This window comes from Eptesicus fuscus, chromosome 2 (assembly GCF_027574615.1).
Source record: "Eptesicus fuscus isolate TK198812 chromosome 2, DD_ASM_mEF_20220401, whole genome shotgun sequence".
In the NCBI taxonomy this organism is placed as follows: Eukaryota; Metazoa; Chordata; class Mammalia; order Chiroptera; family Vespertilionidae; genus Eptesicus; species Eptesicus fuscus.
Window position 1 is genome coordinate 59,451,829 of NC_072474.1, and position 26,730 is coordinate 59,478,558.

Below are 26,730 nucleotides of genomic sequence, written 5' to 3' on the forward strand. Positions count from 1 at the left end.
AGATATAATTGACATATAACAGTTTCAGGTATAGTTTCCCCGACCTGCGGGGTCTTCTAACGGGGGTACCGAGGCGGCGCACCTAAGAGAATGAGAAACAGACAAGGGACGCAAAGAATGGAGGCAAGACAAAAGGGATTCTGATCAAGCCTCAAAACTTTATTTTTACAGCGTTCCTTATATGTGATTTCTAGAAGGGTGGATGCCTAGGAGGGGTGGGGGCTGACCTAGATAATCGGCTAAAGTCGTAACTATAGATAAAGGGTGTGGCAGTTGAAGGGCGGCTACAGAAGAAATGCTTTGTCCTCAGGCAAGAGGAAGTGGGCCTAGTTTCAGTAACTTACTGAAGGTCAGAGTTAATCCTTTGACCGACTCTTGGTTCCTGACAGTATAGAACATAATGATTCAGTAATTACATATATTGTGAAATGATCACGACAATAAGTTGTTAACATTCATCACCAGTTACAAGTTTTTCTTTTATTGTGCTGAGAGTGTTAAAGATCTCTTAGCCACTTTCAAACATATAATACAGTATTGTTAACTATACTTACTGTGCTACACATTACATCCCAGGACTTATTAATTTTATAACTGGAAGTTTGTCACAAAACAGACTTGTTTTAAGTGTGTTGTTATCTAGTACGTTTATTTGACTGTCAACTTACTGTTGCTTTTCCCTCTACAGAAAAGCAGATCCTCTCCAGATGTCTTCCAATAAGGACCAAGTTTTCATCCCGATGTCACAAAGAAACACCGATGGCCTCCCCAGCACCACCCCCAAAGACCTGAAGATGTTTACTGAGGGAGCCGTGTTAAGTTTCCATAACATCTGCTACCGAGTAAAAGTGCAGAGTGGATTTCTACTTAGTCGAAAAACAGTTGAGAAAGAAATACTGATAAATGTCAAGTATGTGCATGAACGTTTGTTTAAACAGCTTTATTGACAGCAGTGGACTTCACTGGTTTTGCCTAATGCAAGTACAGGTGCTATGGACATTTTATTTGTATACATGTCTGTACAGATACATAGACACACTTTCATTTCAGTGGGTGTTGGGAGTACATTTCATTTCATTGGGCTCAACTGGGAGTAAAATGGTTGGATCACATGTTAGGTATAAGCTTAATTTTTAAAAGAATGGCCAAACTGTTTTTAAAGTGGTTGTATCATGTGCATCAACTTTAGTTTGAGAAACTGAATAATTAATGTGCCATTTAGCTATTCCTGGATAAGCCTTGTGGTTTAGTGGAAAGAGGCCTGGCTGTGTGACTTACAACTTCCCAACTGTGGGGATCCTATCTAATAAAGAGGGACTATGCTTATTGACCCTCACACCATTGCAAAGATGGTGGCGCCCACAGCCAATAAGGAGGGAATATGCTAATAGACTGCCACACCCTCAAAGATGGCGGCACCCACAGCCACAAGATGGCTGGCAGGGGAGGGCAGTTGTGAGTACTCAGGCCAGAAGGAGAGGGCAGTTGTGGGTGACCTGGCCAGAAGGGGAGGGCAGTTGGGGGCGATCAGGCCAATAGGGGAGCAGTTAGGCGTCGATCATGCTGGCAGGGGAGTGATTAGGGGGTGATCAGGCTAGCAGTTAGGGGCAATCAGGCAGACAGGCAGGTGAGCAGTTGGGAGCCAGCAGTCCCAGATTGTGAGGGGGATGTCTGACTGCCAGTTTAGGCCCGATCCCTGTGGGCAGTCAGACATCCCTCGAGGGGTCCCAGATTGGAGAGGGTTCAGGCTGAGCTATGGGACAACCCCCCAGTGCACGAATTTCGTGCACAGGGCCTCTAGTAGTATTATAATATCGAATTTTAATATACTCATTCGTGAAATAAAAGACCTGTTACTGTACTTTGAGCCAGACACTTTAGGTACTTATGCCCTTTATGTCCTTTATATTCTAGAAGCAAGACTCAGAAAGTTGAAAAGACAATATACTGTGAAAGCTTAGCTTAAGTTCTGCAGTGGAGGTCCAACATAATAGAATTTAGAGTCCAAATCAGTACAAAACTATGATTTTCATTCTCTTCTTCCATTAATGAATTTGTCATGTGGTGGTAGAGTGGGCAGGAGAGTGAGGAGGGAAAGGAGAAAGGAACCTACTTGGGACCACATGTCTCTATGCTTTCACAGGTGACAGCCATGAGGATTGTTTGTGTTTTTCTGATTTCCAGAGAATTGAGCCTGATTCTTCCTCTCTGTGGAGTGGGGAATGCATCTAGGTTTCTCGGATACCATGTTTTGTTTAGTTAGTGTGTTTGTTTGGTAGGGGAAATAATTATTCCTGGATAAAACAAGCACTTTTTCTAGCTCTCTGAGACTGGAGGAGTGGTTAAAAGAGCCCTTTGGCCAGGTATGGCCTCCAACCTGTATAGAATCAGATGCTTCTCATGTTTTCCTGATGCGTTCTATGGGATTGTGGTCTTTTCTGTCAGAAGCAGCCAACTGCTCCCAGGAGGCTAGGGAATGACAAGAAGGGGAGAAAAGTTTTGCATGTGGGTGGGGAAGAAAGAACAGGGACCTGGGGTTGGTTGGGTGGTGGTGAGGTAGGGGCTGTGTGGAGTTGATAGAACTTTCTTCACGCAGCAGCACATACTGTCATGCCTACTTCCTTGTTGCTTTGTTGTAATGGTTAAAACCCTGACCAGGAAAATAAGGAGAGGTAGGTAGTCACAAAGTCTTATCTTTTGCTACAAGCCTAGATAGAGGTGACTGACCTTTTTTAAAGCTGAAAAGGTTTTTGTGAAACATATCTATCAAGAAAATGTTGGTCACTTCGATTTTGTACTAAGCGGAAGGTAACAAAGAATTTGTAATATGCGTAGGTTGAAAGGATTTAAAATGCATACTGGGTGAGTGGACATTTATCTTGCATATGTTTTAGTAAATTAGTAACTCAGGGCGCTAAAAGTGTCATCTGCTCAAGGCTTCAGAGTGTTTTTTTATGGTTCAGGGTTTGCAGTCCAGCAAAAGATGAGTTCTTTACTTGCATTCCTGGGTTCATAAAACGGTGACAATTTTTTTCACAACTTTTAAAATTTATTAATTACAGTTGACAAACACTATTATATTAGTTTTAAGTGTACAACATAGTGATTAGACATGTATATCTGTTGCTAAGTGTTCCCCCCTGTATGCCTCATAGGTCACCAGAGTTTGACTTGTGTGTGGTAGCACCACTGCTGTTCAAAGTAGTACTTACATTCCAAAAGAGCTGATGAGCATATATTTGTCTCTCTCATCTTGATCACCTGGTCATGCTGGTATCTGCCCGCCTTCATCACAATGCCATTATTCTCCCCCATGCAATTAATATTATTAGGGGAGTTACCTTGACATTATTCCCAAATTTTATTTCACCAGCTTAAGCCCCCATTTATGTCTCTTGCCTGAATCAGCAGTGATTACCACTATGATAGTCACCAAACGGTGATTTTCTGTTTTCATCTGTTTCTTTCATATGGATTAGTTTGCATTCTACTAAAAAGAAAAAACTTCATTCATCATCTCTTTATTCATTTATGTATAATAGTATAGAGTCATGGATTCACATTTTATCCAGTAGCATTCAATACTAATGCATTATCATCATTATTTATTTTGATACTCATATTGTTCCTGATTTGGTCAAAGTAGGTCTGTTTTGTGTATTTTTTTTTTAAAAAAACCTCATTATCTCTGTCTCTCTTTTTTTCCTTTTTCTTTTTGAATATTTTGTTGGCACAGCAGAAGTTCCATACTCACTACTTGTCCTGCCTCAGACCTGGTATGAGCTGATGTTTCTTTTTGTGGAGTTTTGCATTTACTAACTTACTAAGACCTAGGTGTTTGAAATATTCATTGATATTGGGATGGCATAGCTTCTGGGACATATTGGTGGGCAGAACTAGGGAATATATTTATATAAACACTTATAAAAACATCTAAACCTTCTTATATCTATCTGGTTATATAGATCAAAACCCATGACTTCCAATTCTTATGTGCTACTCCAGGGTTATTTCCACATTTCCATGTTTGTAAAACATCTTCTCAAAAAGTGAAAACCTGACTCTCATTATTCTAATATCCTTACTGATTTGGTCAGTTTTCTTATTTCTCTCTTTAAAAAAATATATTTCTATTGATTTCAGAGAGGAAGGGAGAGGGAGAGAGAGAGAGAATTATCAATGATGAAAGAGTATCATCAATCAGCTGCCTTCTGGATGCCCCCTACTGGGAATTGAGCCTACAACCTCAGGCAAGTGCCTTGACCAGGAATTGAACTATGACCTCCTGGTTCATAGGTTGACAATCTCTGAGCCACACCATCAGGCTCTTATTTCTTAATATAAGCAATCTCCCTACTTTCCAGCTGTCTTCTCTCTTCCTCCTATCTCCCTTTGCAGCCTGTGATCTTAGGTGCTGGCCATTGCTGCTCCTCCACCGAGCACTTCCACCACCTTCAGACAAAGAAGGGTTAAAAAAGGTGCTTGGCCTCTTAGAAAAAAAGAAAAAAAGAAGGGAGGTAAGGTATAATAGAAATGACTGATGCATTATTTGAACATGCTATATTGTAATAAGTAGGAAATATAACTAACTTGAATCCACAACCTTGGTGTATTGGATTGATGCTCTCTCTAACCAATTGAGCTACCCTACCAGGGCCTTGTTTTTCTTGATATTTGTTTTTGTTGAAAACAGTTGGTTTTCCCATAAGTAATTATCATTTATAAAAATGTAGAGACTCATTTATTCAACTAGTTTTCAGTGTCTATTAGGAGCCTGACATTATGCAATATCCTAGTGACAGAGGTATGTCCTCTGATCTCAGCAACCTTCTAGTCTAATGGGGATTCAGATGACTAGAGAACTTCACATGTTCTACTGTGATACGTGGGTTAGAAGACATGGAAGCCACTACCCTCAATTGGAGGGCCAGGGGCATGGGAGAGAGAAATTGAAGTGTGTGTGGGTGTATGTGTGTGTGGCAGGGTAGGGAAGGATGATGCTCCAAGCAGTGGGAATGGCATTGACTTATCCTACCTAATAATAGACAAATATGCAAATTGACCATACCTCCAACACACCCACAAGCCACGCCCACCATCCAATCAGAGCGAGTATGCAAATTAACCCAACCAAGATGGCTACAGCCACAGAGAGCAAGGTTTACTAGGTAACAGAGGAAGCCAAGCTTTCCGCCTGCCCTTGCCAGGCCTAAGCCTCCACTCAAGCTACAAAGTTTCAATTATAGAAGGTAAGCAAATTCAAACAGAAATGGCAGCAGAATGGAACTTGAGAGAGCAGGCCAGCATTGCCCCCGGCAACAGGGGAAGCAAAGCTTTCTGCCCACCCTGGCTGGGCCCAGGCCTCCGCTTAAGGCTACAAAGTTTCAATTATAACCCCAACAGAAATGGCTGCCGGCCACGTAGGGAGCCCCAGGCTTGGCTCCGCTCCAGGCTACAGAGTTTCAATTGTAGAAGGAAAATAAATTCCAGATACCAGGGCCTCTGCTTGGGTTGCCAGGGGGCGTGGCTGGCCTGCAAACCACCACAGGCCCCTTGCTCAGGCCACCCCACGCCCCAAGGGAACCCCACCCTGATCAGGGACACCCTTCAGGGCAAACCAGCTGGCCCCCACCCGAGCACCAGGCCTCTATCCTATCTAATAAAAGAGTAATATGCAGATTGATCATCACTGCAACACACAATATAGCTGCCCCCATGTGGTCAAAGATCCTGCCCCCATGTGGACACAAGATGGCCAGTAGGAGAGGGTAGTTGGGAGGCACCCGGCCTGCAAGGGAGGGCAGTTGAGAGGGACCAGGACTGCAAGGGAGGGCAGTTGGAGGTGATCAACCCTGCAGGAGAGGGCCGTTAGGAGTGACCAGGCCGGCAGAGGAGGGAAGTTGGGGGCAAACAGGCTGGCAGCGGAGTGGTTAGGGGGTGATCAGGCTGGCAGGCAGAAGCGGTTAGGGGCAATCAGGAAGGCAGGCAGGCAAGCAGTTGGGAGCCAGCAGTCCTGGATTGTGAGAGGGATGTCCAACTGCCCGTTTAGGCCCGATCCCAGGGATTGGACCTAAACGGGCAGTCGGACATCCCTCGAGGGGTCCCAGATTGGAGAGGGTACAGGCTGGGCTGAGGGACAATCCCCCTCCATGCACGAATTTCATGCACCGGGCCTCTAGTTATTCATAAAGTGAGACCAAAGGATTTACCATTATTCACTAATTAGTGGACCACTGGTGGTTGGTGAGGTCTGAAAGGTTGGCAACTGCTGCACTAAAATGTAATAGATGTGATTGAAATCCTGTAGCTAGGTTTCATTTCATTTATTCAGTACTCAGTGGTCTACAATGAGTAGACCTGCATGCTATGGGGTGGTGGTGAAAGAAGATGACACAGTTTTTCCTTCCCTCCCTCCCTCCCTCCTCTCTCTCTCTCTCTCTTCAAAAGGAAGGGAGAGAGAGATAGAAACATCAATGATGACAGAGAGTCATTAATAGGCTGCCTCCTACATGCCCCCCACTGGGGATTGAGCCTGCAATCCGGGCATGTGCCCTTGACTAGAATCAAACCTGGGACCTTTCAGTCCACAGGCCAACGCTCTATCCACTGAACCAAACCAACCAGGCCAAGATGGCACAGTTCTTGTTGGCACGGTTTTACAATATAGTGAGGGAGACTTTCAGGCACATAAATGCTATATAAATCAATAAAGAAGGGTGGGGAAGGGGTTTTGTGGGAAGGTAGGGTGGGGCAACAAGGGAATTGTAGATTATGGACTAGAGCTGAAGTCAGCAAACTTTTTCTGTAAAGGGCCTGATAGTGAATATTTTCGTTGTGATGGGCCACACATCTGTGTTGTAACTACTCAACTCTGTCACTGTAGCAGGAAAGCAGCCATAGACATAAATGGGTGAGTGTGGCTCTGTTCCAAGAACACATTGCTTTTGATCTCTGTAGTTTGCTGATCTCTGGACTAGAATGTAGAATCCACGAGGGCTAGAACTTTTATTCTGAGCTCTGACCCATGTCCTAGTAGAGTGTCTTGTACACACATAGACACTGAATAATTGTGTTGAGTGAATGGAGGGAGAATTAGCAACTGCTCCAAACTGGGACTCTTGCAGTTAGGATTGTCCATTGTTTTCTATAATGCTAGGGTTTAGTGGCAAAGGAAGCCCAACTCAGGGTTCTGCAAAATTCTTTGTCTTAGAACGCTCACATTGTCTTTTGAGTTAATCATTTAGGATCGCTTGGTCTTTATTTGAGTAGATATTTTTAAAACCTGGAAAGGCTTTCTGGCAATGAAACCTTAGTGAGTAACAAGTTTATCTCTGGTCACTTTAGAAACAGTTTGTAGGTAGCTATCAATGCAGAAGGTACATGAAGAGCTATAGATAAATGCATCTCGAAAGTTCACCCAACCATTAGCATGTCTTATTACATCAAAGGCCACGAAAAGAATAAGGTATTTTTCTGTTTTAGAGCTTGTGTCTGTTTTGCCTAACGCACTGCATCTGTCCAATGTTTCAGTGAGAGGCACCTCAGTTAATGAGCAAAGTAGGAGGTAAATTTCACCCTAGCACCCACCAGGCATTTTACCCTCGTGACAGTCCCCGCACTATAGGCAGGCCGTGCTGAGGTCCTCCCGGACTGGAGCCCTGAGCACAGCTGCACTGTGCCTTCTATCACTCACAACAGCTGAATATCGTAGTATTTGCCCTGTGAAGGTCACCGTCTGGGCATGAAATAGCCTTCCTCTTTGCACCTTCCACTGGGATAGATACTGGCTTCTCTGGGGAGTAAATTATGATTTACCTACCAATTCCACAGACATTGGGCGTGGACATGAGGGTTTTTGTGTTTTTTTTTAAATTCATTTGAGAGGAATGGGGAGGGATAGAGAGAGAGAAACATCGTTGAAAGAGGAACATCTTTGATCGGCTGCCTCCTGCACACACCCCTACTGGGAATTGAGCCCACAACCTGGGCATGTGTCCTGACCGGGAATTGAACTGGTGAGCTCTTGGTTCCTGGGTTGATGCTCCACTGCTGAGCCACACCGGCCGGGCTGGGGAGTAAATTCTGATTTACCTACCAATTCTGCAGAGATTGGGCTTGGTCACCAGGGTTTTGAAAGGCCTTCCTCGGACCTCCATTTCATCAGGCCTGTGTAACTGTGGTGGACCTTCCTTCCTTCTTACTCCAGTGAATTCTCCTTACCATTCTACTGGTGACCTTCAGGCTTAAATTCAAATTGCATATTTGCATTCTTGAATCTCAGCACAGTCAACTCGGCCTTAATTTTTTTCTACCTTCCTGCTTTTTATCTGAATATTCTCTACCCACAAACATCTATGTAATTTGTTTGGAACATGCAGTATCTGTACCACCTGTTATACCCTTAAAGGTCATCCCCCAATAAAAAGTGGAGTCTCCCATTTCTTTTCTTTTTTTAAAATATATTTTATTGATTTTTTACAGAGAGGAAGGGAGAGGGATAGAGAGTTAGAAACATCGATGAAAGAGAAACATCGATCAGCTGCCTCCTGCACACCCCCTACTGGGGATGTGCTCGCAACCAAGGTACATGCCCTTGACAGGAATCGAACCTTGGACCTTTCAGTCCGCAGGCCGAGGCTCTATCCACTGAGCCAAATCGGTTCCGGCGAGTCTCCCATTTCTAAACTGAGAATTTTCCAGGTTGTTTGTTTAAAACTTTACAAGAAAGAAAAGTATGTAATTGGAGGACATGTTTCACTTTAACAATTGGATTAAGAATTTTGTCAGCATTTAGAACTGGTGAGGTTTTCTTTTCAACATCTGAGGTGCTTTTTTCTAGCCATTAAATTTCACTTAAGATATATTGTTTTTTTTTCGCCTGATTAGATTTGAGTAGCGAAAGCACTAATACTGGTGATTGTAGAAAGCCATTGACTACTTAATTGTGTAGAACTTGACTAGGTAGCAAATGAGCTAACTTGAAATAATTGCCCTGAAACACTACTCAAGACCTGTGATGTACTTAACATCGTGTTAAGAGAAGTAAGTGCTAACAGATGTTTTACCAGAATCTTTTACTCCAAGGAACCTTGAAAGTTTGTGTGTCCCTTCCCCAAAAATATGAGTGGTTTAGAGAATAACTGAAGTGAATTTAGAGGCACCTGAGCCATTTTTCCTTCAGGTGCTGACTAGGGATGACGTCCTTTGTATACTAGACTTCTATTTGACATTTCCTCCCCCCCCCCCCAAAGAAAAGGTGGTTTTGTGCTTATTTTCTGTCTAATTTCATCAATGTTCATTGAGTGTATTAAATTCAGACCCTAAATTAGTAGAAATAGTTTTGTTTTTTTAAATCCTCATCTGAGGATATTTTCCCATTGACTTTTAGAGAGAGTGGCAGGGAGTGGGAGAGACAGAGAGGGAGAAACATCAATGTGAGAGAGACACATCAATTGGTTGCTTCCTACACGTGCCCCAACCAGGACCAGGGATTGAGCCTGCAACCAAGGTAAGTGCCCTTGATCAGAATCGAACCCAGGACACTTCAGTCCACCGGTCGATGCTCTATCCACTGAGCAAAACCTGGTAGGGCAGTAGAACTAGTTTTAAAGTGAACCAGTAAATCACCCTGGTTGATTTTTTTTTTTTTTTTTGGTTTCTGCATTTGCAGTGGGATCATGAGACCTGGCCTCAACGCCATTCTGGGACCCACAGGTGGAGGCAAGTCTTCGTGAGTATAACAGAGTATCAGGAAGCTTTCCCTTTGCAGTTGTAATGTGCTTTTACAGATCCCTTTTATGAGGGCAGGTATTAATTGAATATTTGCTGCATGTCTGGTCTGGGTCTAGGCCCTGTGGCTCACACGCAGTTTTGCCAGCTGTGTCTTATTAGGTCCGCTTTACTGAGGGACTGAGAGGTGATTGGAAACAGGTGTCAGGTATGATGGGAGCTAATGGGAGGAAAAGGAAGGGGATGAAATTGAAAGTGGGGAGGTGGAGCAAAATCATTAAGTGGAGTGAGTCTCTCGAAAGGAGCACATTGTCTGTGTTGGAATCCAAAGGTCAGGCAGCTTGGAGGGCTGTTGGGGAGGTCTGTGCTGGATCAGCCAACAGTGCTTTGTTTTCACATTTTTAGACCTTATTGTAGCATAGAGTAAAAAAAGGAAGCTGAGAATTTAAGAAATATATGTGTAATTATAGTTGAACCATAGATTTTCTTGATCAGTTAATTTTTTAATTTGAACAGAATTTGAATTCAGAGTAGCTGAGAGATATAACTTGAGTTGGAGAAAAAATCATACCATATATGTCCTTTTATAGGTTGTTAGATATCTTAGCTGCAAGGAAAGACCCACTGGGATTATCTGGAGATGTTCTGATAAATGGAGCACCACGACCTGCCAATTTCAAATGTATCTCAGGTTATGTGGTACAAGTAAGTATACATTGGTTTGCATTTTAGATATCTCTGGTTTTATGTGGGCAAGTTCGGTGGCTGATAGTGCAGTGTGCTGCCCATTGATCACATAACTTGGGCTTAAAACCAGCTTTCCTTATACCAGCTTTCCATAATCTCCCTTAAGATGCACAGTAATGTTAAATGAAAAGGCAGGGAGTATCTAGAATATGACCCTCCTAACAAAACGATAACAGTTATACAGTTATAGTCCCAAAAGATGCTACTGTTTTACTTTTTCCCCTTCCTTCCCCTCTCTCCCTGCCCTAGCTTAGAAAGATGTTTTGTCAAAGCCTTGTATAAAGCAGTCTGGAAATGTCTGCTAGTAGTAATCATAATTACCTGTGTTCGCTTTGGGTGTACAGAGAGGAATGAGAATTCTTCCATCAGGGTTTGTAGCTATCTGAATATGGAGTTATTGGTATAATTTGTATCATTAAAGTTCATCACTAGCTAGAACTTTCCCTTGGCTATGTTATTTTTGTGGATTAAGTTGAATATACTGAAGACTGAATTTACTAGAAAAGACATGATTTGTCTTGTTAAAATGCCATTTTGCCTTCAGGATGATGTTGTGATGGGAACTCTGACAGTGAGAGAAAATTTACAGTTCTCAGCAGCTCTTCGCCTTCCATCAACTATGAAGAGTCATGAAAAGAATGAACGGATAAACATGGTCATTCAAGAGTTAGGTCTGGCTAAGGTGGCAGATTCCAAGGTAAAGTGGAAACAACCGATGGGGTCACTGCCAGCAAATAGGACCCTTACCCAGAAGTATCCTATGTGTTTGGTCAAAGTGTCTGCTTTCTAAAACAATGCTAAAAATGACTAGTTACATAATATGAAGGTGAAACTTAACCAGGAAAAAAATTAAAAAATGATTGAACCCTGGAGGTGAAGTATGGCTGTGTGGGCTGGTATGTAAAAGTGTTCTTGCAAAGACTACATGTCCCTTCCCTTGATGACAGTGCTTGCTCCTCCCCCACACTAACTGTGTAAGTCCTGACTCATTCGGTATCTCTTTGCTAACTTTTCTTTTTTTGTTTTCTCTTTCCTTTTTTAGCTATTCTTCCTCTAGGGACTTTGTTGGTTGCTTTGGAGCTATGTTTCTGGAATTCATAAATGACTAAAAATTGATAAATGACTATAATCCCAGCAATATTTCTGGAATTCATAACTATTTTTTTTGGAATTCATAAATGACATATATGTTTCACTTTGCTATAATTGGGCCTCCAAAGTTATTTTCAGTCAAATTAGTGTTTATTTCTAATTGGTGTAGCAGCCAACTTGTTTTCCTAAAGCCTTTCGTAGGACACGTTATCTCCCATCCCTCCCCCCTCTCTTCCTCTGTCCCTCCCTTCTGCCAGGGTTACTTACACACTGTCATGTGCTGGGCTCCCTTGGGTTTCATAGGTAACAGCTGTGGGCAAGAGAGACAAAAGTAGCTCCCTGTGTGGGTTGTGCAGGATCAGGAAGGAGAAATGAGATGAGTGAGGGAATGATTTACAGTTGAGTAGACGTGGAAGATTTGCTGAAAGACATCAAAGCTTTGGGTGAAGATTAGCTTTTCAGTTGTTGTGGCTCTAGTTCCATCCCTCTGCACTGTCCCTTACTTAGAGGTCAGGAAGATGGGGTGTTCTGCTGGCTGCTGCTTCATCTGATGCTTTCAATCTTCTGGGTCAAGTGTATTTTGGAAGAATTAAGTCTGAGCTGCTACCATGCACCACTTATTTTCATTTTATGAGTGATTTGGCTCCCTTTGTTGGGGCTCTTCCTGTGATTCTCTCCACTGAGGTGCTTTCCTGCCTTTACCTCTAGTGATCATCACCTGAGTTCCTTGCATGGATTTCTAGGGAAAATAAGCTGAAGGCAGTTGTTGACTTCCCAGAACATGTTTATGTAATTGACTGAAACAATACATTAAAAATGTTATACCTGTTATAAAATTTTAAACATACGAGAAATGTAAGAGAATGGTCTGATTCCTATAGTAATGACCTGATTGTAGCATAATTAATACAGTGGTAACATTCACCTAGATTTCCTAGTTAACATGCTATTCAATAATAGCTTCAGGTTTAACATGCTATTCAATAATAGCTTCAGGTTTTTCTTTCTAAAGTATTTTAAAGAAAGTTATAAATATCATTTCACCTCTAAAACATTTTTTATTTAAAAAAAGGAACTTGTCTACATTACTACAATGTCATTACCAACTAACAACATTAATATTTTAATACTAGGAGCCCGTTGCACGAAGTTTCGTGCAATAGACTTTTCCTTCACCTGGCTGCTGGCACCAGTTATCCGCCAGCAGCAGTTTTCCTCTGGCCACCCACTGATCAGAGCGCCTCCCGCCAGCACGATCGGCCACCCCGAGAGGAACTCCGATCGGGAGGCGCTCCAATCAGGCAGGTGGCCAGAGGAAAACTGCTGCTGGCGGAAAACTGGTGCCAGCAGCCATGCAATCGGCCACCCCGAGTTCCGCCACCAGCGTCTTCGGCCTAAGCAGTGCCGGCCTAAGCAGCGCTGGCCGTTGAAGCCGGCGGGAGGAGCGGGGGTCGGGGACTCACGAGTCTCCGCCCCCCACTCCTACCGCCAGCCAATCGGCCACCCTGAGTCCCGCCCCCGCGCCTCCCGCCGGCCCAATCGTGGGTGTAGCAGAGTGATGGTAATTAGCATATTACCATTTTATTAGGTATGATTAGCTATATAGAGTCAATATATATTCACAGCTTTCCAATTGTTTCCAAAATGTCTTTTATAGCTCAGTCACTATAGGATCTAAACAAGGGCATGAGTAGCATGTGATTATTATTTCTTTGGAGACTCTTACTACAAGAATTGTTTCCTACCTCCCGCCTCCCCCAAAACCTTTCTGCTCCCCCACCACACACAGTGACACTGATTGGTTGAAAAGACTAAGCCAGTCACTTGTAGAATATTCTGCCTTCTGAATTTGCCTAAAAGGATGTCAGGAATTATGTGGTGTGTTAGGGTATAGACAGGGTCAATTTGGGAGGCCTTATGGTGATTTTATAAGTGCTAATGTGGATGGTAGAAAGTGAGCTTTCTTAGCTGCCAAGGCCTAGTTTTGAGTCCACTTGAGGACTTTTTCAGTAAGGGAGAAAGAAAGGGGCATAAGAAGACTAATAAATTATAGATGCTTTCACCTGTTCCTCTCCTATTTTTATCTTCCTTTTTGGATTGTGATTTTACTATGTCAGGGCCATGTCTTTAAGTTCTAACTTTTGATCTTAAAACTAAATATTTGCCTTGAAAAGGAATATATAGAACTATTGAAAGCGTGGGTTTCATATCTGGCATAGCCACATACCAGCTCTGACCTGAGCCTCAGTTTACTTGTTTAAAGAGAAACAGTTCTCTTCTCTCAGATACTCACTTACTTGCAGTTCAGAATAAATGAGGATATGAGACAAAGTGCCTCTTATAGGGTTGGCACATGTGGGAAGCTCAACCTACGATATGGGGAGGGATAGAGATGAGAGAAACAGTGCCTGTGGTTGTTTTTGTTAATAATGATAACTTTTGTGTGTTAGGTTGGAACTCAGTTTATTCGTGGTGTGTCTGGAGGAGAAAGAAAAAGGACTAGTATTGGAATGGAGCTTATTACCAATCCATCCATCTTGTTTCTGGATGAGCCCACAACTGGCCTAGACTCAAGCACAGCAAAAGCTGTCCTGTTGCTCCTGAAGAGGTAAGCGCTATGGGAACATTGTTCTTACCCAGCAAAGCTATCATTTAGAATTGAAGGTCAGATAAAGAGCTTCACAGATAAGAAAAAGCTAAAAGAGTTCATCACCACCAAACGAGTATTATATGAAATGCTGAAGGGTATTCTTTAAGAAGAGGAAGAAGAAAAAGGTAAAGATAAAAATTATGAACAACAAAGTGACAACAATACATATCTATCAACAAGTGAATCTAAAAATCAAGTGAACAAAAATTATGATGAACAGAATAAACTGGTGAATATAATAGAATCAGGAGCATATAAAGGGAGTGGACTGACAATTCTCAGGGGTAAGGGAGTGTGGGGGGTGCGGGAAGAGATTGGACAAAAATCTTACACCTATGGATGAGGACATTGCGGGGGTGGGGGTGGGGGTAAGGTCATAGGGTGTGGTGGGAATTGGGTGGAGGGGAGCTGTAGGGGGAAAAAGAGGGACAAATGTAATAATCTGAACAATAAAGATTTATTTTTTAAAAAAGAAAAACTGATTTGGTAAAGGTTCAAAGATCACATGCCAGCATAGCATCACTTCACACACGTGCCCGCACTCCCGCTGTCATGAGCAGTGGTGATGACCCATCGCTGTGTTCTGACATAGGCACCAAGTCTGAATATGTCAGACACTCCCTTATGTCACGTTACCTGTTCCATACCAGTGAATTCTTTGAAATGAAAAATAATAAACTCTTCAGGACACAGTATACTGTGCCCACCATCCCCCAAAACCTTCCCTCTCCCTGGCCCATTAAAAAAATGTTTTTAAGAGAGAGGTAAAGAGAGAGGGATAGAGAGATAGAAACATCGATGAGAGAGGAACGTCATCCATCGGCTGCCTCCTGCACTCTCCCCGCTACTGGGGATCGAGCCCAGAACCCAGGCATATGCCTTGACCTGGAACTGAACCAGCAACCTCTTGGTTCCTGGGTCAACGCTCAACCACTGAGCCACACCGGTTGGCATTCCCTTCCTATTATTACTTTGCTTTCTCTGATGCCCATGTAATCAAGGCTCTATGCCAGCATGAGAAGAAACATGAAGATGGGAAGATGTCTGAGATTTTAGACATCTTAAGTGTGAGATATCAATTGCACATATAAGTAAAGATGCCAAGTAATGGATCTGGGGGTCAAGTTTAGTTAGAGAATAAATCCATGGTATTTTTATCATTTGTAACTATGTTAACAGTGTTCATTAGAGGAATGCAGAATTGATAATACTGTAAATATTTTCACTATGTTTTGGACTAGTGAGCACACAAGCATCGTTCCCCATGCTGGAGCTCTAACCCAAACGTTTTCAAGCTCCACTGTGCACACTGACCACCTGGGGTCTTGTTAAAATGCATGTTCTTCTTCTGCAGTTCTGAGGTGCAGCCCAAGAGTCTCCATTTCTAATGGGAGGTACTGATCCCGATGCCATTGGTGCTCAGACCACACTTGGAGGAGCCCCCGGTCCTTTACTGGCTCCTTAATGCCTACTGATTGAAGTTCCAGCTTCTGAGTAAAGGGATTCATCACAAGCTTATTTTAATGCAGTCTCTTTTGTTAGCTTCTCTTCACCCCTCGACTCAACTCTGCAATGACACTAGACTACTTGCAGGTTCCCAAATAGACATTTCATCACACACTTGTTCTCCATGTTCCTTCACCTTAACTATACTTTCTTTCTTCATGGTTTATTCCTGTTGGCCCCCTTGACACTATCTTGTGTCATCTTCAGGCTGGGTTATAGCCTCTTATTTTGCTCACAAGGGATCCTCAGCTACTTCTATTCCACATTGTATTCAAATGATCGATTTACTGGCCTGGTCCTCTTGAGGCAGAACTTGCACAACATTGCTAGCATAGAGTAGGTGCTTATAAAGTGCTTCAGTTGAAGTGATCCTTCTCATAAAATATATTTACTAATAACAGTTTTAGAACAGTGATTTTAGCCTTTGTTTCTATTAAATCCTGTGTAAAGATAGTTTAGCAATGGCCAACAAACCCTAGCCCTGCCCCTTATCAACTGTGACACCTGGGGCCAGTTGTTTAACCCTTTAGAGACCTTATTTGTAAAATGAAGGTAACAATACTGTTGGTACTATCAGTACTGCCTGATGACTGCCTTGTATAAATATTGTGAAAATTCAGATACAAGTATTTATATTTAACAAAGATATAGTAAGTATGCAGTAATGTTAATGGTGTTATTGGGAGAGAAAAATGAACACCAATTCCTAAAGACTTGAAGACTACAGTGGTCAATGAGAATGGGACTACAACCATTATTTTAATATTTAATCCATAATAAGTTTTCAAAGTTGAGTGTACTTACAAGTTACCTGGGTGCCTTTAAATTTTAAAAAAATATCTTTATTGGTTTCAGAGAGGGAGGAAAAGGGAGAGATAAAAACATCAATAATGAGAGAGAATCATGGGTCTGCTGCCTTCTGCATGCCCCCTACTAGGTATCAAGCCCACAACCTGAGCATGTGCCCTGATGGGGAATCAAACTATGACCTCCTGGTTCATGGGTCGACGGTGAACCACTGAGTTACACCAGCCAGGCAGTTGGTGCCTTTTTAGAATATGGATACCGTAGATCCAATAGGTCTAGGAAGACTGTCCAGGAATCTGCATTTCTAATTAATCTTGGAATTCACTGTGTATTGTTCATGGGACACAATTTTAAAAACCTTAGTCTTTCCTAAGAGCATTGAACCTAGGTCCCCTTAGTCTCTGAGAGATAAGACAGGATGAAAAATTAGTATGAAAAAATTAAGTTGAATCAGGAACAAATGAACTAAAGGCAGGAATAAAGTTTTTTTTTTTTTTTTTTTTTTTTTGCTAAGAAGTACAAGATTCAGATGTTTAGTTTTTTAAAAATAATTCTTTATTGTTGAATGTATTATATTTGTCCCCCTTTTCCCACATTGGCCTCTCCCCAGTCAGTCCCCCCCCCCCCCCCGCGCCCCCCCCCCCCCCCCCGCCACTGCCCCAGGCCCTCACTGCCCCATTGTCTTTGTCCATGGGCCAAACATATATGCATACAAGGTCCTAGGTTGATTACCTCCCACCCACTCACCCTCCCCAGCCTTCCCTCCGAGATTCAGATGTTGAATGGCTCATTATTATTTTCTCACTTTTACCTTAGGATGTCTAAACAGGGCCGAACCATCATCTTCTCCATTCATCAGCCTCGTTATTGCATCTTCAAGTTGTTTGACAGCCTCACCTTATTGGCCTCAGGAAAACTGATGTTCCATGGGCCTGCTCAGGAGGCCTTGGGATACTTTGCATCAGCTGGTATGTTTGCCTTTTCATGCAGTGAGACCCTTCATTATAGAATCCTGAAAGAGAGCGGAGGAGGTGGTCGGAGTGCTGCTTGATCTTTGAGTAGGGATAACATGGATTCCACCACTCCAGACCATCTTTGGTCAGTTTGGTGCTAGAATTGGTCTTCATTTTGCATCCCTGGCTTGCTATTTAGGTTGCTTTCTTGACCTGGTTGAGTGGCACGCATACCCTGTATATGTGTAGGATATTTATACTGGGCCTATACTGCTCTGCTTCCAAGTTCTAGTGCCCTTTTCCTAACAGTTTAAGAAATATATTGATCTCATAATCAGTTATTAGTCTAATTGAATATTTTTTGAAAGGCCTAATACTTTCCTTTCCCTGAAATCATTTGTTTTCTTGACCATATAACAGATCAACCTGTATCAATTTTCTCCCTTGGTTGGGATATTGATGAGGGTTCATGGAGATGCTGCTTAATTTTCTAGTAACCTTAGATTCAAGATTTAGTCCTTGAGTGGATATGAGTGACTTACCAGTTAATGGAATGGCTACTCCTGTGTCTGACTTCAATGGGCCAGCATTTCTGACAGTTCTGGGCTGCCCCTATCTATTTCAGATGAAAATGTGTAAGTTTTTATGACTCATACATCTGCTTCATTTTAGAGATACTTGGGTACTATTATAGTCTAGAGGCCCGATGCATGAAATCTGTGCAAGAGTAGGCCTTCCTTCCCCCAGCTGCTGGCACTGGCTTCCCTTTGGCACCCAAGGACCCGGCAGGCACCCGGGACCTGGGCTTTCCTTTCAGCCCTGGTTTCGTCCAAAAAGTTGTCCGGAAGGACGTCCAGTCTAATTAGCATATTATGCTTTTATTATTATAGATTATGCTTTTATTATTATAGATGATGCTCCTTGACCCAAAATATAGTTTTAAATATTTTGTAGCTATCTTTGAAATTTTATTTTTTGTTTAATCTCTCTCATTTAACATACCTGGATCAGAGGAGTGTAGGGCAGATGAATCTAAGAGAGGACTACAAGCCAAGTTGAGTTCAGATGATCAGGTAAAGAAGTGAAGATAAAGCATTCAGGTGTGCCATGCTGCTCACATCCTCTTGAGAGTGGTTTGTTCTCTATGCTGGAATTACAGCAGCATAAGAGATGATAATTTGGACCTGAATTTAGTAGGTGGAGAAGCAACCATTGCTAAAGTGGGTACTGGCATTTTGGCAGTCCCTAGGTGAAGCCAGAGATCAGAATCTTGGCCTGACTTTGCTCGTTACCTTGCTTTGAGGAGCGTTAGTGCTACCTACAACTTTTTTTCTTTTTCAACTTTTATTTTTCTTGGACTGATATTTATTTTTTTGAATATGTACTGATAAGCACCAGAGCATATTGATAGCTGTTTCAGATCTCATGAATTATGTAAGGCTTTTTGAGAGTTCTTCAAGGTTGGTTTGGGGTATGATTTTTGTCAGGAGACAGAATTGTTGACATATTGTATAACTGAATATGTAAAAAGAAAGAGTAAATTAGCGAGGGCAGGAGAGAGAAAGAAGAGAGGGAGAAGTCATTACATTCTGTCTCTCCCAGCCTCACCTCCCTCACCCCCTGAAAGTGAGTCTTTGTTTCCTAAGACCATCATGCTTGTGTACCTGGGTTCCCTTCTTCTGTAGGTTACCAGTGTGAGTCCTATAATAATCCTGCCGACTTCTTCCTGGATGTCATTAATGGAGACTCCACTGCTGTGGTATTAAACAGAGAGGTCGAAAATGATGAAGGTATGTGAATCTGTCTAGAGTCACAGATTATTACCTAATTGAATTGCCTGAAGTTCAGCACTGTGGTAGCTCATTAAAATGTAGCTTTGTGAATTTATATAAGTAATGCTGCCCTCTGATACCAGTTGTATCTGTTGAGGCCCCACTTCCTGGTGGGCCATCATCTTCTCATTGCCCCCTCACATGGTGGAAGTGGGGAGGGAGCTCTTGGGGCCTTTTATAAAGGTACTAACCTCATTGACAAGGGCTCTACCCTCATGACCTAATCACTCCTCAAAGCTCCCCCTGCTTCAAATATCATCCATTGGGAATGGATTTCAGCATATGAATTTTTTGGGGGGAAATAAACATCCAGTCTGTAGTACCAGTCAGCACAGATTTTGTTGTACAGGAGGATTAAAAAATAATAAAAATAAATAAATTAATTAAAATTTTAAAAAATTACAAGTTCCTATGGTATGTTTATTTTATTTTTAGATTTTCACCTGAGGATATGTTTATTGATTTTCACAGAGAGAGGAAAGGAGAGAGAAAGACAGAGAGAGAGAGAGAGAGAGAGAGAGAGAGAGAGAGAGAGAGAGAAACACCAATCTCTTGCCTCCCACTAGGGATCAAACCTGAAACCTAGGTATGTGCCCTGACCTTTTTGGTGCATGGGGTGATGCTCCAACCAGCTGAGCAACCCGGCTGGAATCCTATGGTAAGTTTATTTTAAAAGAATCAGGCTACAAATATTATAGTTATGGGAAGGTCCATGGGTTTGCTCTATCCATAAGGATATGGAAGTAGTCAGGCCATTAACTTATTTTTCTAGTGTGTAAAGCAACGACAGGTCTAATCATTCTCATGCTAAAGCTTTAGAATTAAGGTGTTAGGGAAGAATCTAAGAAAGGGGTTTCATAAAAATGGGCTAACTCGGTTATTTTGTTAATGTTTCCCTCTGTCCATTTTTATTCCAAAGCCCAAGAGACTGAAGAGCCTTCCAAGAGAGATAAGCCACTGATAGAAAAACTAGCTGAGTTTTATGTCAATTCCGCCTTCTTCAGAGGAACGAAAGTTGAGTTAGATCAACTCATGGGGGATCAGAAACAGAAGAAGAAGAGCACGGCCTTCACAAAGATAATCTATGCCACTTCCTTCTGTCATCAAGTCAAATGGGTTTCCAAGCGTTCCTTCAAAAACTTACTGGGTAATCCCCAGGCCTCCATAGCTCAGGTAATCTCACAGATATTCTAATTATGTTGTGAAATGTTCATCTGGGGACATTAGATTCTGATACAGTCTTTTTTAGGATTATGGTTATTTTCTACTCATCCTTCTTTTTATTTATCCCCTCTCTATTTGGGATATAGAAACAGTCAATAGAACAAATAAAACACAATTAAGTTTTTACATACAGGGAAATTTTTTAAGTGCTTTTTTTGGACTACCTAATTCAGAATTTTTATTGAGTTAGACAAGCTATAAGAGGTCATCTTTGTAGAGAAAATTCTTTATCAAAAAGGGAAATAAGACTGGTGAACTCCCGGAAAAACTCTGGTTGAGGGGACAATTTGCATAGTAAGCTTTTATTATATAGGATTTTTTGTAACAATACTTTTGATAGGTATAGTACCACTTAAAAACAAACAAACAAACAAAAACAACAATCCTGGCTGTATAATTATTCCATTTGAGGACCTACTAATACAATTTAGCTTACTGCTCCCAGATAGCTCCCTAAGCACCAATCTGGAAAGCAAGTCTTCTCACATGTCATACACCACACATTGCCATATACTTAAATAACCCCCTAATCTATGGCACATACTGATGAATCACTGAGAGGCATCAATCTCCAAGGCATGAGATGACCGTGTTTGGAGTTTGTTTTCAGTTCTAGGATTGGGATGAATGAAAAAGAGGCAAAAGAAAGGTGGATTTTGGGCATGTCTGTATGACTTCTACGTATGGACACTCCCAAAGATGAGTCTACTCTGGCATATCTATTTAACTTGGGAGGCAGGGGAACTTATTTTCTAGGACTTTGAGTTATAACTATCCTGGACTTCTTCCCAAACAATGGAGCAATTTTAGGAGCATCTGGAACTGATATTTCTTCAGCATCTTCACTATCTTCGTGATGTAGATCATATTCTCTTAAAAACGGGAAAACTTCAAGCAGAAACTGGCAAATCTCTGTGAACACCAAATCACTAATGGTTACCTCCCTTTTGCCTAAATGGAGTGCCATGAAAGCTATTAAAGAAAGCCAAAGGGGATGGATATTGCGATATAAGAGAATGCATTGTGGCCATCACATCTACCAACCAGCAGAACCTCAAAAGTGAGCAGGGGAACCACAATGGTGATCCACCGGATAGCCATGGTCACGTGGTTTTTTGCTTTAGGACAACCACATCCAGGAACCGAAGGAACAAGAGGGACTGGATGATGTAATAGAGGACGACCAGGCAGAGGAACCACGTGAGGACCCAGAGGGGCATGAACACTACCACCCATTGTCCAGCCTTAGGGTGGTGGAGATGAACTGCGGGGTGTTGGTAGAGCACAGAACCTTCAGCTCCAGTGGCCTGTCTGTGGAAAGCCCCATTCGCTGGCAGCTAGGGCCCCGGGGAGAGGAAGAAGAGTGGCATGAAGACCCGCAGCCAGAACATGAAGATCAGGATGTCAAACATGAGCAGCAGCAGGTGGATGCCCACTGTGATCAACATGGCTCTGGGCCCTAATGCCTTCCCGCACCCACGAAGGCGCCTGTGATGACAGGGAGGTTCCATGGCCATAAAGGGGTGAGGACTGCTCCGTAGCTCCACTGGATGAGACTCTCCAGGTGGAGGAGCAGTAGACAAGGAACTTTCTGGAGTCCTGGAACAGGCCCCAGGGGTTCATGGCAAAGCCCCTGCTTGCCCACCCAGGCCTGCTGCTCAGCCTGCTCTGCAGGAGCAGAGTCTCCAATGCTGCACTTCCAGGCAGCTTTCCCTGCCGGCCTGCGTGGCCTCTGGGTGGGCAGCAGTTGCGGGGAGGAAGCCAGGCCCAGGTGGCCCAGGTTGCAACCAGACCAGTGGTACCGAGCATGTGGCTGGCCTTCACTCCATACCTATTTCAAAGGCAATTACTGCTTGTGGTGCCCTCAGGGCTGGGGGCAGGGCATGACCTCTGGTGGATGCTTCCTGATGGTGCCAGGAGCCTGGAGTTCACTCTTTACTGTGATTTAGAAATCACTTTTTTTTTAAACTTGGAAAATAATTTCAATTTCTCTTGCCTCTAAAAATGGTTTTTAGGTGTCTTGTTCAAGTCATACTAGTATCCTAACATATAAAAAGCCAGGGGCCGTCATGACTGAAACAACTGAATGGACGACCAAACAGCAGGCTGCATGGGGGCGACCAGGCCGGCAGGGGGGTTAGTGAGGGACGACCAAATGACTGAACAGCAGGCTACGTGGGGTGACCAGGCCAGCAGGGGGGTTAGTGAGGGACAACCAGATGACTGAACAAGCAGACTGCGTGGGGCAACCAGGCCAACAGTGGGGGGGACAGTTGGGGGCAACCGGGTCAACAGGGGGGTAGTTGGGGGCGACCAGGCCAATGGGGGGGCAGTTGGGGGTGATCAGGCCAGCAGAGGGGGGCAGTGAGGGGCGATCAGGCTGGCAGGTAGAGGTGGTTAGGGGTGATCAGGCTGGCAGAGGGGGGCAGTTAGGGGCAATTAGGTAGGCAGGCAGGTGAGCAGTTAGGAGTCAGTGGTCCTGGATTGTGAGAGGAATGTCCCGAATTGGAGAGGGTGCAGACTGGGCTGAGGGGACACCCCCCTCCGGGCACAAATTTCATGCACTGGGCCTCTAGTACCAGTATATGGTAGCTCTGGGCAGGGCATGATTGGAGTGTGGAGCTATTTCTACTACACCACGATTCCACATCTTCTGGTGCTAGGTTCCCTTCGGCTGCAAACCCCAGGCCTACTATCTCCAGGTCACATGCTCATCCTATTTGCCTCCTCAGTGAACTCAGTTCCACCAAAGAAATTCTAACAATGTTCAGAGCCCTGGCAATCTCATAAAATAAGCATAGAACCTTGCATTTCTGAGCATCTGACTGGTGGGGGGGAGGTACAGCTCTTGTTCAGATTTGTGAATACTGGAATATTAACTTAGAGCAGGAGTAGGCAAACCTTTTTTATAAGGACCAGATAGTGAATGTTTTAGGCTTTGCAGGCCATGTGGTCTTTGAGTCATGCAGTCAACTACCATTTTAGGGAGAAAGCAGCCATAATCATACATAAAAATATGAGCATGGCCTGGCTGGTGTGACTCAATGGTTGAGCATCGACCCATGAACCAGGAGTCATGGTTTGATTCCTGGTCAGTGTACATGTCCGGGTTTTGGGTTTGTTCCCCAGTGTGGGGTGTGCAGGAGGCAGCCAATCAATGATTCTCATCATTGATGTTTCTATCCCTCTATTCCTCTCCCTCCCTTTCTCTGAAATCCATTTTTAAAAACCTATTTGACTTAAAGTTTAAAAGAAAATTATCATGGCTGTACTTCAATTAAACTATTCATGGACACTGAAATAAGAATTTCATATAAATTTCAAACAATCTATTAGTATTTGAATATCACAAATTTCTCTCTCTCTCTCTCTCTCTCTCTCTCTCTTCTCTCTCTCTCTCTTTCTTTCTCTTTCCTCTCCCCCATTAAAAGTAAAAGGTAAAAATCATTGTTATCTCATGGACTGAAGAAATAGGTGAAGGGCCCTGTTTGTCCTGTGGGCCATAGCTTTCTGACCACTGGTGTGGGTTTTTATTTTTATTTTATTTTTTATTTTTAAATATATTTTATTAGATTTTTACAGAGAGGAAGGGAGAGGGATAGAGATCCAGAAACATTGATGAGAGAGAAACATCAATCAGCTGCCTCCTGCACACCCCGCACCGGGGATGTGCCCACAACCAAGGTACATGCCCTTGTCTGGACTCGAACCCGGGACCCCTGAGTCCGCAGGCTGACGCTCTGTCCACTGAGCCAAACTGGCCAGGGCTGGTTTGGGTTTTTAAACTTGCCTGTATGTCATTTGCTTCTCTAAATGTTTGAATGTTTTATGGCTTCCTGCTGATAAATCTTGTATCTATAGTCTTAGAGCTGAACTTAGGTTTGAAGTAGTCACTTACATAAGTCAGACTTTGCCTCTGATAATGCATTAACCAGAGGCTGTATTTGGAAGGTCTTTGATTGAATAGATTATCTGAATAAGATTTCATGTTCATTGAATGTGCTACAGGTTTCCCAATCAAATCAATTAGGAAAACATTATCATATCCCTTGGAGATCCATTTTTCTGTTAGCATATTAAACATTTGAATATGCATCCATTTTTGTAGTGATGGCCATAAACATCCCTTAGAACTCACCTTGAGAAATGGGTAACATTTGAACAAAGCTACAATCACATATTTAGGGAATTCTTTGCTTTCTTTTCTGTTCAGACCAGAGGCCAGATACACAAATACACGGACAGAGTCTCTTTGTCTACTCTGTTGTACAGTGTTTGTCTGGGTTTTTTTAAAATACAAGAAAGAATAACATAGATGCACCTTGTAAAAACATAACAGCATTACAGGATTAATCATTTTGTCAACATGTTTGAAAGCTGACTTTGAAAATACTTTCAGAACTTTTAAGTCTTTAGAAAACATCCTAATGAAAATACTGTTAATCTGTTAGTATAGCATACCAAGTTTCAATGTAAAAGAAACAAACCATGTGGAGTGTCCAATTGAAAAGTCAGCGTATTCTTAAAGTAGTACTGTGTGAAACTATAGACTTGTGTACATGCTCATGCATACATGTTGGTAGAGTTGTCATCACTCATTTGGGAGGTTGATCTGTTGATAGGAAGTAGAGGGTTTTCTGAGGGCAATTAAAATATGCCAGGGTAATATATATATTTTTTGCAAATTTCTTATTGCCTATTAACAATGGAATTTTTCACATGTTTTTATTGATTTCAGAGAGGAAGGGAGAGGGAGAGGGAGGTAGAAATATCAATGACGATAGAGAATCATTGATTGGCTGCCTTCTGCACACATCCTACCAGGGATCGAGCCCACAACCCGGGCATGTGGCCTGACTGGGAATGGAGCCATGACCTTCTAGTTCATAGGTTGACCCTCAACCACTGAGCCATACCAGCTGGGCAACAATGGAATTTTAAAAGGCCATCTCAAATCATATTCTTTCCAGACTGTGGTCTTCACAAACAAGCCCTCACAGATCCTGGTCCTGTTCTCCAAGTTGGTTTGTTCCATGTCTAGAGTGTGCTTGACAAGTTACTTCAAGTCTGATACCATTGCAAGGTTGTCGGACTGAGATATATTTTTTTTAACTTTGAAGGTTCCAAGGTACATGGTGGGATATTCTATTTTTCTTCTATTAGCGTTTCTTACACTTTTATATTTAATACAATTTAAAAGTACAATAAGTAGAATTTTTTTAAACCTTAAATAAATTATATCATAATACAATCCTTAACCTTTCACATATAGATGTGGCTTTAAGAGACATTTTAGTATTCTTACAAACAAAGTGAGGTCCCCCCTATTTCCTTATCATGCAAAATTCCAGTGTTATAAATGTTATGTGTGCTTTAAAATTTGTTTTTAATATTAAAAGTAACATTAAAATCTTAATATTCTGTTTTCACTTAAACCTCTTAAAACAATGCATGTTCATTAGCACAAAGGTTAAGTGTTCAGGCCAGAACTCTGAGCCATTTGAATTTTCTTTTCCTTTCCCAACAATTTGCTAGATGCTTGCACTGTTCTCTGTTCTCTGTGGCATTCCTGGGCCCAGCAGCCTGAACTGGCAGTGCCTGGGAGCCCCCAGAGGAATCTAGCTTCTCCAGTAGTCTCCTTCCTTCTCCTTCAGTCTCTCCAACAATAGATATATTGTTTTCAATTTTAATTTAGAAGGCAGTCTAATAGCATACACTGTTTTATATTTTCCCAAGGACTTTGGGCAAACACTTAAATGATGTTTTTGAATACTTAAATGAAGAGATTTGATTATAGCCATACTAGTGACCCGGTGCACAAAATTCGTGCACATTAAAAGGGAATTAATTAGAGGAAATATTTCAATATTGCTATTTGCCCTTTATAATAGAAGTGTCAGAGATGAAACAAAATTAGTAAAATGTATATGAAAAATCTTCCTCCTGTCTGGGGTGTGTCACGGGAACCAGAGTCAAGTTCCTGCCCACCCATATGTGCTTCAAAATCGCACGAGATCCAGACCCGGCCGGCCACACCCCTGTCAAGCCCTGCTGGGGCAGGGAGTGTGGCCTGAGGTCCCCTATCAAGCCCCACCAGGCAGGGGGTGCAGCCTCAGATCCCCTTCCCCGGCCCAGCGCCACACAGCCTCAGGTCCCTGCTGATTGCTTGTTAAAGCTTGTTAAGAGAACT

General features: G+C 42.6%; 1 protein-coding gene and 1 pseudogene across 1 annotated transcript in view; one reads left to right on the plus strand and one right to left on the minus strand.

Annotated features, from left to right (window-relative positions):
- LOC103287977 (broad substrate specificity ATP-binding cassette transporter ABCG2-like) overlaps window positions 1-26,730 on the plus strand; it is a 40,414-nt gene that overhangs the window by 1,316 nt on the left and 12,368 nt on the right. The window contains exons 2-9 of the mRNA XM_054727539.1: window positions 689-910; window positions 9,671-9,730; window positions 10,320-10,434; window positions 11,021-11,173; window positions 14,019-14,176; window positions 17,348-17,499; window positions 19,170-19,274; window positions 20,236-20,489. Coding sequence (XP_054583514.1) covers window positions 708-910; window positions 9,671-9,730; window positions 10,320-10,434; window positions 11,021-11,173; window positions 14,019-14,176; window positions 17,348-17,499; window positions 19,170-19,274; window positions 20,236-20,489 — 1,200 coding nt within the window. The 5' untranslated portion in view covers window positions 689-707. The remainder of the gene's footprint in view (window positions 1-688; window positions 911-9,670; window positions 9,731-10,319; window positions 10,435-11,020; window positions 11,174-14,018; window positions 14,177-17,347; window positions 17,500-19,169; window positions 19,275-20,235; window positions 20,490-26,730) is intronic.
- On the minus strand, window positions 21,286-23,147 carry LOC103287955 (transmembrane protein 185B-like; annotated as a pseudogene).